The 16,210-nt window shown below is 45.1% G+C and overlaps 1 protein-coding gene across 4 annotated transcripts in view; it reads right to left on the reverse strand.

Moving 5' to 3' along the window:
- Positions 1-3,953: 3,953 nt before the first annotated feature.
- The window catches only part of RFFL (ring finger and FYVE like domain containing E3 ubiquitin protein ligase), a gene marked incomplete at both ends in the record, with an annotated part of 85,230 nt that continues 72,973 nt past the window's right edge, over positions 3,954-16,210 (reverse strand). For 2 of the 4 annotated variants that reach the window (XM_080712313.1, XM_080712310.1), the window contains 4 exons: positions 3,954-4,135; positions 10,072-10,095; positions 12,060-12,270; positions 13,137-13,220. In XM_080712313.1, the coding sequence (XP_080568439.1) occupies positions 3,954-4,135; positions 10,072-10,095; positions 12,060-12,270; positions 13,137-13,220 (501 nt within the window). The remainder of the gene's footprint in view (positions 4,136-10,071; positions 10,096-12,059; positions 12,271-13,136; positions 13,221-16,210) is intronic. The other 2 variants (XM_080712312.1, XM_080712311.1) reach the window with 1 other exon arrangement.

Below are 16,210 nucleotides of genomic sequence, written 5' to 3' on the forward strand. Positions count from 1 at the left end.
CTGCCTTCAGTACTGAGATACTTTTTAGGCCATCCTCTGAAGACAAAAACTCCTCCTCCCTTGGGTACTGGCCTACATAGATTTCCAGCCTCCTCTGGCCAAGTACCTAGGCAGCAGCAGAACAAAGCTGTTTCCTCAGGGTCCTGCCAAAGGCACAGTGCTCTTCATCCCAGCTGGTTTGGACCCAGCCTGACCTCCCTTACCACTTGTTCACATTCAGGGTGCACCTTTCCAGCAAAGGGGCTCTGCCAGCTACAGGCCATTGTCACAAACTTGCCCCTGCCCCTTCTCTGCTTTACTGTGTGTTAGCTCTGACTCACTGTCAGCAATTTTTTTGTATGTTTCATCTTTTGGGTGCATATTTTTTCTTTGCTGTGGAGATTATAACGTATATGCAATTTTGTATCTTTTCATGTGTGCCCACCCAACCCTAAGCAGCATCAGGGACAGCTTTACCAGAATGCTGGAGGTCTTCCCTCTTTGCAGCCTTTCTTTACATGCTGCTGTCTGGCAGAGGTCTTTACTGAGTGCTGCACAAGTCACCTGCCTGGAGAGAAAGTGCTCCGGTGCAGCCTCAAGTCTTCCTATCCTCCAGCCAGATTTCCCTTCACCCTGTTCTCCCAAAGGGCCGTACCTCCCCAGGCACCTGGCCAGAGAGGTTATGTACAAGCCTATGCACATAGCAGTCTGCCCATGAAGCTGGGCCAACCTTTTCTCCAGTTGTACCACTGCTGTATCCAAAGCTACTATCTCCCAAGGTAACCTGGAGACTAACCTGTCTACACTGGTTCCTCAAACTCCTTTCTACCTAGATCATGAATACTCATCTCTATTAGATCACTGTAAATATCTAACTAACTTGGTGCTTCCCATTTCACTCTTGAGATTTATCCTTTTCCTTACCAGCTCCCCTCTTTCTTGGCTAATTCATAGTCTCTCCCATATACTACGTGTGAGATCTTGGACAGATCACAACACTGAGCAGGGATATCTTGGCCAAGGCCATATGGCCCAAACATCTTAAAAGCAATCTCAAGCGCATACCTATGTGCTCAAGGCTTAGGATTCACCGATAGTTCATCAGTTCTTTTGTCAGTAAGCTAGTGGATCTCTGCCACCATCCTCATACCAGACCCAACAGGCATCTAAGTTGAAACTTTATTACAAAATTATAAAGCAGAGCTCTGTAACAAAAAAAAAAAAAAAAACATATTCGGGCTTAACACCCAAGTCAATCTGAGAATCTTAATATAAGCCACTTGAAGTAACACATTCACATCCAAGAGATTTCAATAAATTTATACAATACATACTGAGCACTAATTTCTGTACAGCAAATTCTTACTAGTTTGGATCCAACTATTCCAACTTACTATAAACCAGTCAGCTGTCTTGAGTCTTCTAAAACAAGTCTCAAATGAAATCTCAGCAATCCCAGCAAAAGCCACGGAATAATTGGAAGAATTAGAAGTTTCCATGATAATTAAGACCAAGGATCCATGAGGGACAAAAGGGAAGATTCAAGGATGAAACAGGTTTTTTACCTGGGTTAAATATTAAGTGGGATGAGATCTTGGAACTCCCAACTCTTATTTGGTGTAATAATAAATATGATAGAAAACAAACCAACCTTGTTTGACACATTCTTTCCCAAGTGGAAACCTTCAAGAGATTTAAAGGCAAGTTCTTCCTTCAAGTAAGTAGATGCCATCAGTTCTGATTCTTAACAGGTTGCTAACCAGGAGTTCGTATACATTTTCAATTCCTGTCTAGAAGGAAGGTGGGAGGTAGGGGAGGTAAGGCCTCAGCAGGGAAAGCAAGTTGTAAAGAGGAAGAGAGCCAACTTCTGCCATGAAGTTATTGCAAGATCTTCACTGAGTTGTATATATACAGATACATCTCAGAATAGGGGCGTAGCTCAACATACCTTGCTAAACTGGTAGGCATTGTAAACTACAGTACTTACTGTTCAGGTCAAAGGTGGAGTCTGCAGGAAAATCTCTGGATTCTCCAACTCCTACAAAGGCTGTGGCCCAGATTAGATCTGGACTTTGTATAATTGAGGTAAGTGGCCCAGGGTTCCACTGACAACTACTTTATGGAAATATGTAATTCCCCTGAAGGTGTTTAGTGGTTATGATGGAGAGGAAGTGTAAGTATGTGTGTACCAACTTAATAGGTCCCCTTAGAGCAGATTCCCAAACTGCAATACCACCTTTGGAGGAAGGGGGGATGCCAGGCTGATCCAGAGGGGTGATAGTAGGTTCAGGTTCAACTGGGGACATTGAATGAAAATAAAGGGGCAGTGTGAAAGCACCCATGGGGATGCTGAGTAATTTTTTATGAAAAGGGGGTTCCATCCACCCTCCAGAATCATAATTGTTTCTTCTAGCCTCAGATCTCAGCGGCACAGTGTATATGTGGAGAAGGGCTGTTGAGACCCTCAGGTGTTTAGGATTTGTGCATTTTGTCCATTTGGTAACAGGCACACAGCTTTTCTGATAGCATGTGTATTTTGTTCTTTGTTGGGCTTCTCCAGTGAATTTAAACCTTTCAGCTCCAGTGGTGTAAAGATCCTAAAAAGGCTCAAAAGCATCACCTACTCATTACGTAGGCCCTTGTAAAGGACTTAGAAAATGCTGCTCCCTGACCTGCCCCCAAATCAATAGGGAAAGGAAGTGGAAGTAGGAACTTCCACCTGTCTGCTCATAGGCAGACCCCAGCCTCATTTAATATCTCCCAGCACCTCTTAGTGATCTTACACATATTCTCCAGGAACTTTATGAGAAGTTCTGGCTAGAGCAGGGCAAGGTCCTTTATCTGTCTTGGGTGAGACCAAATTTAAAACCTCAGTGGGAGTGTGGAAAATCCTACCACTGAATGCCTGTAACCCCATAACTTGGGAGGCTGAGACAGGAGGCTTGTAGGTTCAAGACTAGCCTCAGCAATATAGTGAGACCCTGTTTCAAAACAAAATACAGAGGGCTGGATGTAGCCTAGAGGTAGAACACCTCTGGTTCAATCCCCAGTACTATCTGCCGCTCCCCACGCCCTAGAAAAATCCTCAATGGGAACGAGAGAGTTCCGACCATTGGAAAAGGATCAGAAGCCACACTTTGCAAAAACCACTGCCTCCACCTAGTGCTTCTGCTCTCGTAATCTGGAGGATGCTGCAAGTCAAGCCCCAGCAACAGCAGCAAAGGTGCCTGTGCACAGAGACTGGAGCCTCGAAGCAGCTTAGGAGCCAGATGCTTGGTTTGGTCAGGAGACAGCTTCAAGTCCCAACACGTAAAGGATGTGACTCTTATCAACCTTGAAACTTTTCTGTAGCTTTGTGCTTCATTTCTCACTAGAGCTAAATTTACCCACCCAAATTCTGCCCTAAAGACAACTATTGGTCTGATAAACATATTTTTGGTCCAAAGAAATAAATGGATTTTAGGCAGTATAGCAGGAGACTTTAAAGGTATTGTTAAAGCACAGAACAGAAACCCTAAGAGACCATAAGTTTAAATTCAAATGTGCTAGGGAGGAAGGGAACCATTTCTAGCAGGACTTCTGATTGATGAAACAGAAGCAACATGTCCAGGGGATGAACAAAGAACAAGAAAAAAGATGAATATGTGTCTAGGTTCTCAGAGGAAGGGAGATATTTCCAAGTTCTGGAAGGTCCTCTGTTCATAGATTACCATCCACACCAAGATTACGGAAACAAGCACTCATCCATCTGATTTGTGCCAGGTCCGGCTGGCCTCAGGGGCTCTGCCAAACAAGAGGCACGCCCCTGCAGCAAGACAGGCATGGCCCAAGATGACACGGGAGCTTTGCTTGCCCTTGTCTTGGGAACACTACAAAATTTCCTGTTAGCCTGCCTTTCTGCAAGCTGACCAACCCTGAGCCCAGACACCCTGGGTAGTATCCCCATAAGGCACTGAAGAAGCTGGTACAAGCCCTCAGGACCGGAAGACGTGCACAGCTCGGATCACATACTGCCGGCAGATGGGACATTCATTCATGCGCTTGCCACACTTGGTACAGGTCACCATGTGGCCACACTCCAGCAGGACACAGTCAATGGGTGAGTCCATGCAGATCTTACACAGGTTCTCCTCTAGGCCAGATGGTGCTGCTCCCCCTGTACAAACACAAAGGTCAGAAAAGGGGAGAGGAGAAAGTGAGATTGTGTGGGGGTGGAGAGAAGAGGCACACTGAACAAAACCCCCAAATCCACATACTTCCCTCAAATAGAGCTCCTCCTAGAAAACTTCCTCAGTAACCAACTAGTTGCTTGTTTAGTCCACACCTCCTTCCAAAGTGTTACAAATGAAGAGTATAGTGCATGTGGATCAAATACATCCCAGAACCTGAGAACTAAGGCAGAGTCCTCAAAGCTTAAGTAATTTTGAGACAACTGAGGCTATGATATAGTAAGTGGTACCTGGAAACATTATCACCTGAGGAAGAACAAGCAGAACAGATAAAACTGGCTCAGAATGTTTAGATATAAACAGAATTATAATTAAAGCCAAGGACCATGTGCTACCTGGGCTTCCTCAGGAGGCTTCAAGAGATTAGCATAGCAAGAGATTACTGTTCCCTTTACTGTGCTAATTACCACAGAACTTAATTTATACCCCTATTGCATATCATATTGGATTATAATTTTGGTTAGCCTACTTATCTCCCTCCTATAGATTAAGAGCTCCTAAATTCAACATATTCGGTCAATTTCTGCAATCATACATCTAGCATTTGCTATGTGCTCTGAGGCCAGATAGCATCTTTGAATCATCAAAACATGGGTAATGTAGAAGGTATTCTCTAAATGTCTGATAATGAGTGTCTCTTAAAGGAGTAATATCAGCTCATATTTACTCAATGTCTACCATGTGCTGGGCAGGGTGGTAAGAGCTTTGTATATATTAACCCACTGAATCCTCCCAGGAACCATGAAGTAGGTACTCATCATTTTATAAATGAGGCAACTAACCAGGTGTGGTAGTGCATACAGGTACTTGGGAGCCAAGACGGGAAGATTGCAAGGTCAAGGCCTGCCTCAGCAACTTAGCAAGGTAATAAGCCACTTGATGACATCCTGTTTCAAACTAAAAAATAAACAAGACTGGGGGTACAACCCAGAGGTAGAATATCCCTGGGCTCATTTCTCAGTACCACAAAAAAAAAAAAAAAAAAAAAAAAAAAAAGTGGAAAGCTGACTGAGAATAGAGCTCAGAGCCACAGAGGAAATACACCGGCCTCACGCCAGAGGACGCGACAGCAGCGCCATACTGCCGGCGGCAGCGGCGACTTCACCGGACGGCTACAGCAAGCCGAGGTGAGCCGCTGCGGAACAGCCAGGCGGGATTTCTCGCCGCAGGTAAAATCTAAAGCTCCCAGTGGCTGAGCTCAGCACACGCTGCAGGGATTCAGAGTTGAAATCAAAACCAAGAAGAAATATGCCAGCCTCACGGCCGAGGGCATAGCAGCGGCGCCATATTGCCACCGGCGGCAGCAGCTGCGAATTCACCAAGTCCAGTACAGCTACATCTGCGTACTCAAGAACAGTGAGTCAAATTGCGGGCCACAGAGAAATCCCAGTACTGTACTCCTTGGGACTTGACCCAGTGGGGGAGTGGCGGTGGCAGAGATATCACACCATAGGAGAACTTGCAACCTGGCACCGCCCACAGTCTAAAGCAGCCTCTATCGACTCTCTGGGTCGGAGACTCTGTGATACAACCCAGTAAAGGAGTAGTGGGGTCTGAGATACTACTGACTCGAGATCCAGAACACCTTAAGTGAAGTCATAGTGACCCAAGGGAAGAACCCAGAGAAGGCACAAACTTCCGAAATCATGGGAAAGAGGAATAATACTGGAGCAATGAATGCTCACAACCCCACCACATCAGAACCCGATAAAACAGAAAATCAGAGATTTCTAGAAGAGCAAATCAGGAAAATAACTGTAGAAATAATAGAGGTGCTTCGAAAAGAACTCAGAGAGAGCCAAAAAGAGATAAAGGGTGCAATTAATGAAGTAAAGGCCTCAATTCAAAGCACAAACAACCGATTAGACCACATGGAGAACAGAATCTCGCTCTTAGAAGATGATCATTCCAAAAATGAACGCATAGTTTCTAATCTAGGAAAAAATATCCGACAGCAGGAATCTGATATTGAAGAAATATGGGCCCATTTTAAGAGAGCTAACCTAAGAATAATTGGAATAGAGGAGGGAAAAGAAAGTGATACCAAAGGGATCAACAATCTCTTCAAGGAAGTAATAGCAGAAAATTTTCCAAACATAGAGCAAGAGGTTAATACACAGGTCCAGGAAACTTATAGAACTCCCTTTAGACAGGATCGGAGAAGAGGATCCCCATGCCACATAATTGTCAAAATGACCAATGTGGAAGCCAAGCAGAGAATCTTAAAGGCAACAAAAACAAAGGGCCAAGTGACATTCAGAGGAAAACCAATTAGAGTCACTCCAGACTTCCCAAACCAAGTCATGAGAGCCAGAAGGGCTTGGAGTAACATATTCCAAACTCTGAAAAAAAACAACTTCCAGCCAAAAATTTCCTACCCAGCAAAACTTTCTATCAAATTAGATGGAAAAATAAGAAGCTTCCATGACAAACAGAAACTGAAGGAATTTATGTCTTCAAAACCAGCACTAGAGAAAATACTCAAAGAGATTAACTACAAAGAAGAAATAGGTAACACACACCAGAACCAGAGAAACAAGAGTTTCCATCCAACAGACAACTAAGATTGGTTATCTGTGGAGATTCATTATTTATGTTAGTCTTTTACCTATCTCTAAATGGTATTGTTTGCCTTTATTGTTGTTAATTTTTAGGATTTCTAGTTGGAATATTAATATACCTTCAGATATAGCATTTGGAAATATTTTATCCCATTCTATTAGTAACTGTTAACTCTGTTTACATTGTCTTTGGATATACAATATTTTTTTCTATTTTTTAGGGAGTTTGTATACTCTTCTGTTGCCTGTGCCATTGAAATCATATCCAAGAAATCACTGCCAATTTCAATGTTGTGAGGTTTTATGACCCAGATTTTCTCCTAAAAGTTTATAGTCTTAAGATTTATATTTAGGTCTTTTATCTATTTTGAGTTAATATTTGTATATGGGATTAGGTAAGGGTCCAACTTTATTCTTTTCCATGTAATTATTATGTTTCAACAATATTTAGTTAAAAGATTATTATTTCCACCACCAAATGTTCGTGGAAACCTTGTCAAAAATAACTTGACAATACAGGGAAGAATTTAGCTCTAGGCTTTTATTTAACTCCAATGGTTTATATATCTGCCTTTAGAACAGTACTACACTGTTTCAATTATTGTAGCTTTATATGGTTTGAAATCAGAAAATATATATCTTCTAGCTTTGTTCTTTTTCGAGATCGTTTTGGGTATCTAGAGTCCATTTTCCATATTAGGATAGATTTTTTTTTTCTGAAAAATAAATATATAAATATATGATAGTTTCACCTAAAAAAAAATAGAAAAAAAAATTCTCTGGTAAGAAAGAAAGTAAAAATAAATATTGAAATGTTATCTTTAAGTCATCAAAAGCTTGGTATCAGACAAATGAAACTGTTATGTGAGATTATCATTTTTAATTTTGGATAAATTGCTATAATACTAGATGTCAACCACTAAGCCAAGCATGGGAGGGAGGGATGGGGAGAGAATGGGGTGGGGATCGGGTGGGGGCTGACTGGGTGATGTGTGCATGTATATCTACAAAAGTTTGTATCCCACTATGATGTATGAAATACAGTGCACCAATAAAAAATAAAAAAAAATTAAAAAAAAAAACCAAAAGCAAAAATAATATAAATTAGGCAACTGGGTGAAGAGTTAACCACAGACATGGCCACTAAGTAGATGAACCAAGACTTAAATCCAGGCAGGCAGACCTCACAGCTCATTGGCAGTGTGGCCACCTGGATAACAGCTCTGAGGGTAGAGATTATTATGACAGTACTAATTGTCCAGTGCACAGAGTTCTTGATAAATGCTAGTGGCTTATGCTAGTGGTAGGTAGAATCAGTGTGCATGACCAATATCCTAGTTTAGCTGCACAAACAGAAAAATCTTCAAAGGCCTGGATATCTCTAACATGCCTTAAATTGTAGCCCAAAACTATGTAGTCATAAACAGACAGTTATCCTCTACCTCTACCATCTGGAATTTTACCATCCCATGAATTCTCCCTTAATCTCTTGTTTCTAAACATTCCCCTTTTGTGGACTTCAGAAAGTCAAGAAAAGGCTAGGAAAGGGTGTAAAACCTATTTACCTCCTGAGGAGGTAAATAGGAAGCAGAAGGCTGGAAGGTATTCAAGTCCCTAGAATATACTGGTAACTTACAGAATTTCAGTTACTTATTATTTCTCCCAGGAATAGTGATAAATATATCAACTCAGTTGTCAGCATTATCCCAGGCAATGAGAAAAAGAGGAAGGTACCAAATGGATCAGCCAAATCCTGGTATCATGTAAGGGTGTAAGCCTAGGCCTTTGTGGGTTTTAAGAGAAGCTTAACTCTCTGCCACATTTTGAGCAAAAGACAATTTTAGTAAGTAATAACTTTGGGAAGTCTTCTGAGAAACTTTCAAAATGCTTTGCAGACTGCAATGCTACTCTGAGAACACTGACCCTTGGGAAGGAGCTCATGATCCTGGACCTCGAGGCTTTCAAAAACATGCATTTGCCAGGTATGATGGTGCACGCTTGAAATCCCAGTACTTAGGAGGCTGTGACAGGAGGATCACGGGTTGACAGCCAGCCTCAGCAACCTAGTGAGGCTCTCTGCAAATTAGTGAGACACTGTTTAAAAATAAAGGATAAAAAATAGGGCTGGGGGTGTAGCTCAGAGGTAGAATATTCTTGGGTTCCATCCCCAGTACCAAAAAAACCAAACAAACAAACAAGCAAACGTGCATTTGAGAAAACTCCCCAGATGGAAAGGAGTATGGCAGGGTGTGCTGGGGCTGCCCCAGGGGTAGACTTTAACACACAGGTGGGTACAGAGCAGCCAAGATGGGGTACACAGCTCATTCCCAGAGAGCACCCACATAATGTCTTTCCTGCTCTGTCTCTGGGGCAGCTCCAACTGCTGCCGAGTCCTGTATAAACAGGGCTCTCTTGCATCACCACTTTTTTGTTTACCCTTCTGGTTGGCACCAGAAGCTGGTAAACATGTCAAGTGACTTCTCTGAGGGTATAGAGACTCTCCCCATCCAGACCAGAACTGAGTGAAAATAACAAGGTTATGAAAAATTAACAGGGGGGCCGGGCGTGGTGGTGCACGCTTGTAATCCCAGCATTTGGGAGGCTGAGACAGAAGGACCGTGGCTCATGGACAGCCTCAGCAACTTAGTAAGACCCTTTGCAAATTATGAGACCCTGTTTCAAAATAAAGAATAAAAAATAGGCTGGGGTGTGTATCTCGGAGGTAGAATGCCCCTGGGTTAGATTCCCAGCACCATAAAAAAAAAAAAAAAAAAAGAAAAGAAAAGAAAAATTAACAAGGCGTGCCACATACCACAAATGGCTCCTGAGCTTTGGAACCCAAAGCTTGTACAGGCCAGCCTGCACCCAGGCATGCTGCGGCTCTGCTTCCTTCACAGAGGGCAAGGAATGAGAATTTCTAATGCTCCTGATAAGCTCTGGATCTCAATGAGTTTCCACATACCCTCTCCCTGGAAACCCCATGCTCACAATTCTAGACTGTCAGCAGGGATCAGTTTCTGGTTTTTGTGTTTTTTTGTTTTGTTATTTTCTGGTGGTACTGGAGTTCCTAGAAACCCTCCTACCTCTGGGCTACACTCCCAGGCCCATTTTTATATTTTTAATTGGAAACAGGGTCTCTTAAGCCAGTGCGGCCAGCTTCGAACTTGCGTGATCCTCCTGTCTCCGCCTCCCAAGCGCGGGGATTACAAGCGTGCACCCAGCAGCAGGTATCAGTTTTGAAGATAGGGAAGGACAGAATTGTAGGAGCCTAAGCCCATTCCCAAACAGAAAACACTACATACCGTTTTGGTCTTCAGCACCACACACTGAAAAGGAAAGAGAAAGATGTCTAAATATGTGACAGTGTGATGGCACATAGGAAGTCTCCCCCATCCCGACTCATTTCTGGACTCTGCCACTTCCCTGCTGGGAGCCTCTTCCCCTCCTGCCTTACTCTGCATGCCAAGAACTCACATCAAGTTCCTACAGGAGCATCTCCTTTACTCTTAGCAAAAGGTGCTCCACTGTTCTGCATGAACAAAACCGACAACTAGAAGGACTCCATGCACACAGAATCCTTTTCTACTACCTTTAAGCCAGCATTAAAGTTTAAAAAAAAAATCAAAAAAGCCAGGTCTCATAGTGGCTCACACCTATAATCCCAGCACTTGGGGAGACTGAGACAGGAGGATCACAGGTTCAAGGTCTGTCTCAGCAACTTAGTAAGACTCTGTTTCAGAATAAAAAAGGGTTGGGTGGGTGGTACATGTCTATAATACTAGTACCTGAGAGGCTGAGATAGGAGGATCACAGGTTGAAGGCTAACCTCAGCAATGTAGGGAGACCCTGTTTCAAATGAAAACATAAGATAGTGCTGAGCATAGTGGCACATGACTGTAATCCCAGCACTAGGGAGGCGAAGACAGGAGGATCACAGGTTGAAGCCAACCTCAGCAACTTAGTGGGCCTCTCAGTAACCTAGTGAGATCATGTTTCAAAACAAAAAGAAAAAGGGCTAAGAATAGAACTTGGAGGTAGAATGGGTTTAATCCTCAATACTAAATAAATAATAAAATAAGGCTGGGGTGTAGCTCAGAGGTAGAATGCCCCTGGGTTCAATCCCAAATACCACAAAAATAAACATAAAATAGGGCTGGGGATGTAGCTTGGAGGCAGAATGACCTGGGTTCAATCCTCAGTAGCAAAAATAAAAAGTTCTGATAGGCAACCAATATTCTATTCTATTCTATTCTATTCTAGGGAAACTCTTGAGACAATACCAAAGGAAAGACAGAGTCCATGTCACTGGGTCTTAGTCTACAACCAAGGAGTAGTTGGTTGTAGACTCTAATGAGTTTCAACTATTTAAATCTTATTGGAGGAGAGCCTGAGGTCTGACTCTGACTGCTATGATCATGCAAAAAATCACAATGATGCTCTGCCACAACCAGATCAGCTGGGGATGGGAGGGAAGGCGAAAACTCTGTGGTGAAATTACCTTGGGAAATATTAGGTTCAAAACAGCATTGGGAGGCTGAGACAGGAGGATGGCACAGGTTCAAAGTCAGCCTCAGCTACTTAGCGAGGCTCTCAGCAACTTAGTGAGACCCTATTTCTAAATAAATTATAAAATAGGGCTGGGGGTGTAACCTAGAGGTAGAGAGCCCCTGGGTTCCAGCCCCTAGTACCACACACACACACACACACCAAAAACAAAACAGCGAAACACGTTTCTCTTCTGTACGACTTCTCTGCATTAATTAAAACAAAAATATCTACCATGAAATTAGCAATGGGGACTCACTTAGCCACAGACTCAAGATACTCAGAATGTGCTAGGCATCTTCTGCATATACCATGGAAAATGCTTTGGGAGATGAACAAACAGAAAAGCCCACAAAGAACACAGATTCTCCCACTGTGGCCAAGATTCACCTTCTACTCTCTCAGCTGCTTAGAATTAAGTGTCACTGGAGGAAGGAATATGAAGCCCCGGCACAGGGCAGGAAGGGCTGCCTACAGACTTGGACCAGAACAGTTCACACTGCACACCGCAGTATCAAGTGCAGCCTGCTGCACAGGCTGCCCTGAGGATGATGTAAATGTGTACAATGCTGGGCCCCGTCTTGGCACCAACCCACAAGTGACAGCTATTACTACACGGCACAAATGTGTTGCATTGACTCCTCCCTGGCTAACAGCAGGGGAACTGAGTCAGGTCGATGCCATCAAATCCCTGGGTGGCAGCAAATGCTCCAGAGTGTGTGCAACTGCCACCTGTAGCTCTCACCCAGGTGCTGCAGTCCTTTCTGATCCTTGTACAGCCGCGTCACCCTCTCCATCAGCTCCCACTTCTCACAGCAGCCCTTGTAGTTGACGAAGTTGCGAGCTAGAATCTCTTTCAGCTGCCGCACTGTCAGGCCTTCAATGTCCTCCAGGTGGGTCAGGTCGGACAGAGAGGCCCTCCGGCCCGGGACGAAGCTGTCCTCAGAGTCGATGGACTGCAATGGCAAAGAGGAGATTGGGGAGCGGGGTCCAGCTCTTACCTCCCCCAAGCTCGCTCTCTCCAAGGACCCCAGAGCAGTCGGCACACTGCATTCTCGTGATGCGCCTCGAGACGAGTGGGAACAGAGACAGAAGAATCCCCGGCATGATGCTCTGTGCGCCTCTCCCTTAGCCACAGTTCTATGCTCAAATATAGACAGCCGCAAACCAACCCGACCAGTGTGATACACTCGAGCGGCACTAGTTTGAGTCAGAGGGCCCTAGTCCTGACTCCTTTACTAACAAATACCCAACAAGCTGCTCACCTCTCTGGGCCTATCTGCCCCTCCATGAAGGAAAGAGCAGTCTTACAACTCATGGTTCTCCCAAGACTGAATGTGGAACTTGGTGCTGGGCTCTCTCCCCTACAGAAGAGGCAGCTTCTCTGGACAGTACTTCTCCAGACCACAGCTCCACTGCCCTGATGACTGTGCTCTCTGGACTGGCCCCAACCTGGCTCAGGCCTGAAGTCCTCCTTATCTGACCTCCTTCTCCAACAATGGCTACTGTGTGCTAGAAGCTAAAGAAGAGAACAAGGTTTCCACAGCAGCACGAGCCCACCCTCTGGCAGCTCTTAGGAAGTCCAGAGACTGGGACATAATGGCTCAAAGCTCTCCTGTCTCAACTGTGACCTCAGCCCCACTCATACACTGACAGCGCCAAAGGTTGATCTGGAACGCTGACACTCACCCCCCTGGGAACAGACTCTCAGAGGGACCATGGTCACAGACTGATTCTTCCCTCTCCACCTCGGAGCCTGCTAAGCACATCCCGAGAACACCAGTGAAGAGCGAAGACAGGCGCAGACGCGAGCTGAGCCCACCTGGGTCTCGTCCTCAGCGGGCACCCTGGCTGTGCTCTCCAGGTGGACAGGCTCCTCTTGCTCCGGAGACACATGGCCATTGGCCTGCGGGAAGACAAAGGTGCCATCATTTCCAGAGCTGCCCCGAGGTTTGCATAGCACAAGCCTTTTTCCAACTCAGTCAACACTCAAAATGTATTCCCATCTCCTGGCCGCATCAGAGTGCCTGCTCTCTAACACTCTGTCAGGAGAGAAACCAGGCACACACAGCAGCAGACAGAGCTGCCCAGAACAGGAGTGCACCAGTCAGTTCTGCCCACTGCCGGGATGGCGTTGGCCATGGCCCTCGTGGACCTGTCAGCAGGCTGAGCACTCTGGGGAGCGCACACCGCTGTGTCCCTCTACTGCAGGACTGCTCTCCACCACCATGCCTGCCCCTGACACAGACACAAAACTACCCTCTGCAACTTTTACTCCCTGTCCCTGGTTCCCTCAGACCAACGTCCGCTGTTTTTCCAAATGGCTCACACCATGTCTTCCTCCTTTGCACTCAATCTCCCTTTGCTTGCTCAATAGATCCTCAGGTTGCTCCCGGAAATGTGCTCCAGTCTACAGGGCAAGTGACTAACAAACCTGCTCAAACACTGGCTTTTTGTTGTTGATGGTTGTTTTTGTTTTTAATTTTTTGATACCGGAAATTGAATCTGGGGCACTCTACCTCCTAGCTACACCTCCCAGCACCATTTTATATTGAGAACATGGTCTTACTAAGTTGTAGAGGACCTAAGTTACTGAGACTGTCCCCAAATCTGTGATCCTCCCATCTCAGCCTTCCAAGTACTGGGATTGCAGGCGTGCACCACCATGCCACACTTCAAACACTGTTTCAGTGCACCTAGGAATCTGTCAGCCTAAGATTACAGAAGATAAATGCTCAGGCCTACCGAGTTTCATTCTTCTCAGAAACTAGCTTCTTAGGCTGGGTATGGTGGCGCAAACTTGTAATCTCAGCATTTGGAAGGCTAAGACAGGAGGATAGCAGTTTGCAGACAGCCTCAGCTACTTAATGAGGTCCTTTGCAACTCAGTGAGACGCTGTTTCAAAATAAAGAATAAAAAAACAGGGCTGTAGCTCAGAGTTAGAATGCCCTTGGGTTCCATACCCAGTACTGCAAAAATATATCTATATATATTTTCCCGGGAGTATTGACAAAAAGGAATCAGAACGTGAACTTCTAATTCTATCACCATTTAAGCCACAAACCCAACTAGATCCTACTTACTCCCTGCTTCCTCCAGACAAAGGGCCTGGTGTGAGCTCAGAGCTAAGAGGTACCTGAGCTCACAGGCCTTCCCACTAGACCCTGGGAGTGCCGGTAAAGGGACAAGCTGGAAGGGCAAAGTTCACCCACTGGCCTAACCACTCATCAAGAGAAGCAAACTACTATTACAATGGAAATGAAAGCAGAAACAACAAAATGTCCACTGCTGACAAGACCATACGTATGTATGGGGCTGCATCTAAGACAACATCACTTCTCGTTTTCTCTTAGCTCTATGGACACGTGGAGCCCACTGGCCTTTTGGACAGTGTCACCTTGATGTCTTTCAGAGCCCAACCTGTTCCTAAGTAAACAGCTTTTGTATGTTCTTTGTTCCCTAGAAAGAGAAAGTGGGCTTCACATTGCAAAGCATGCTCTTGGTAGCACTGGCTAAATCGAAATCCACAACTAGTATCTGTGCTATCTTGTTTATGGCACCTGCTTCCTTCTCTAGTGACTACTGCTAGGGTCCCAGAGGTAGAGGACAGAGCCCTGGGGCAAGTATTACGAGAAGATTCACACTCTGGGTACAGCTCGCTGTGGATTCCAGAGCCTCACGTGAGCTACTTAGCTTCCCTGTGCCCATTTGCCCTGCTCACTATGTGTCGATCTCATCAGGACAAGGAAAGTGAGCTGACAATAAGGAAAATAAGGACAAGTACCCAGTAACATCTGGTATGTAGTATGACCTGTAGGTGCAATCTGGACATTTCTGGTTAAGGACAAGAAGCTTATAATCTTTCACTTAAAAGATCCACCTAGCTGGGCATGGTGGCGCATGCTTGTAATCCCTGCGCTTGGGAGGCGGAGACAGGAGGATCATGCTGGTTCAGAGCCAGCCTAGCTGGTTTAAGAGACCCCGTTTCCAAATAAAAAAATATAAAATAGGTCTGGGAGTGTAGCCCGAAGGTAGAAGGGCTTCCAGGAACCCCAGTACCACCAAAAAAAAAAAAAAAGATCCACCTAAAGATTCTAAGGGAAAATAATTTCTCAGGTTCCTGTATTGGCCCCCCTTAAACAGAGAAGGGTGTTCTGAAAACCAAACAAAAGAAGGAATGGACAGCAAGAGGCAAAACAATCCAAACAAACCAAGTGTCAGAGCTTAGGAAAACATGGGAAGAATAATGTGCTCAAGCCAGCTAGGGAGTTAAATGATTTTACTGCAACTAAATTATGCCATCACACTGGCCTTTCTGCCTCAGTGCCCATCGAGAGCTGAATCAGGGCCCCAGTTCTGGTGAAGGAGTGATCACAAAAACATTAGGCAGCAGCCGTCCACACCGTGTGTGGGAAAGAACGACACTAACTACACCAGCCCTGAGCTGCTCAGAGCTCCCGAGACACAACCTCACACTATTCAGCCTTCATAGCAAAAATATCAACAGAGTTTGCCCAAGGAGTTAGGGCCAAAAGTAAAGGTCAGACTAGGGGATGGCTCAGTGGGACAGCATGAACTTAGCATGCATGAGGTCCTGTGTTCAATCCCCAACACCAAAGGGGAAAAAAATGGATGTAGAAACCAGGTTTTCCAGGTCCTGATCTCCCACTACTGCCCACACCATATAAACAGCAGTCACCGAGGCAGGTCAGTAGAACCATGTGACACTACCACTCAACATGGGGCTGGCCACATGTTTACCTCCCCCTCCCAGGGGCCTTCTGAGGACAGCATCAGGCTCTGCATCCCCACACCTGGTCCACAACTCCGCACAGTGATGCTCTCGGCTCGCCATCTCCAGGCCCCCTGGTAACAAGACAGCTCAAATGCCACAGC

This window comes from Muscardinus avellanarius (assembly GCF_963383645.1).
Source record: "Muscardinus avellanarius genome assembly, chromosome: 16".
Taxonomy (NCBI): Eukaryota; Metazoa; Chordata; class Mammalia; order Rodentia; family Gliridae; genus Muscardinus; species Muscardinus avellanarius.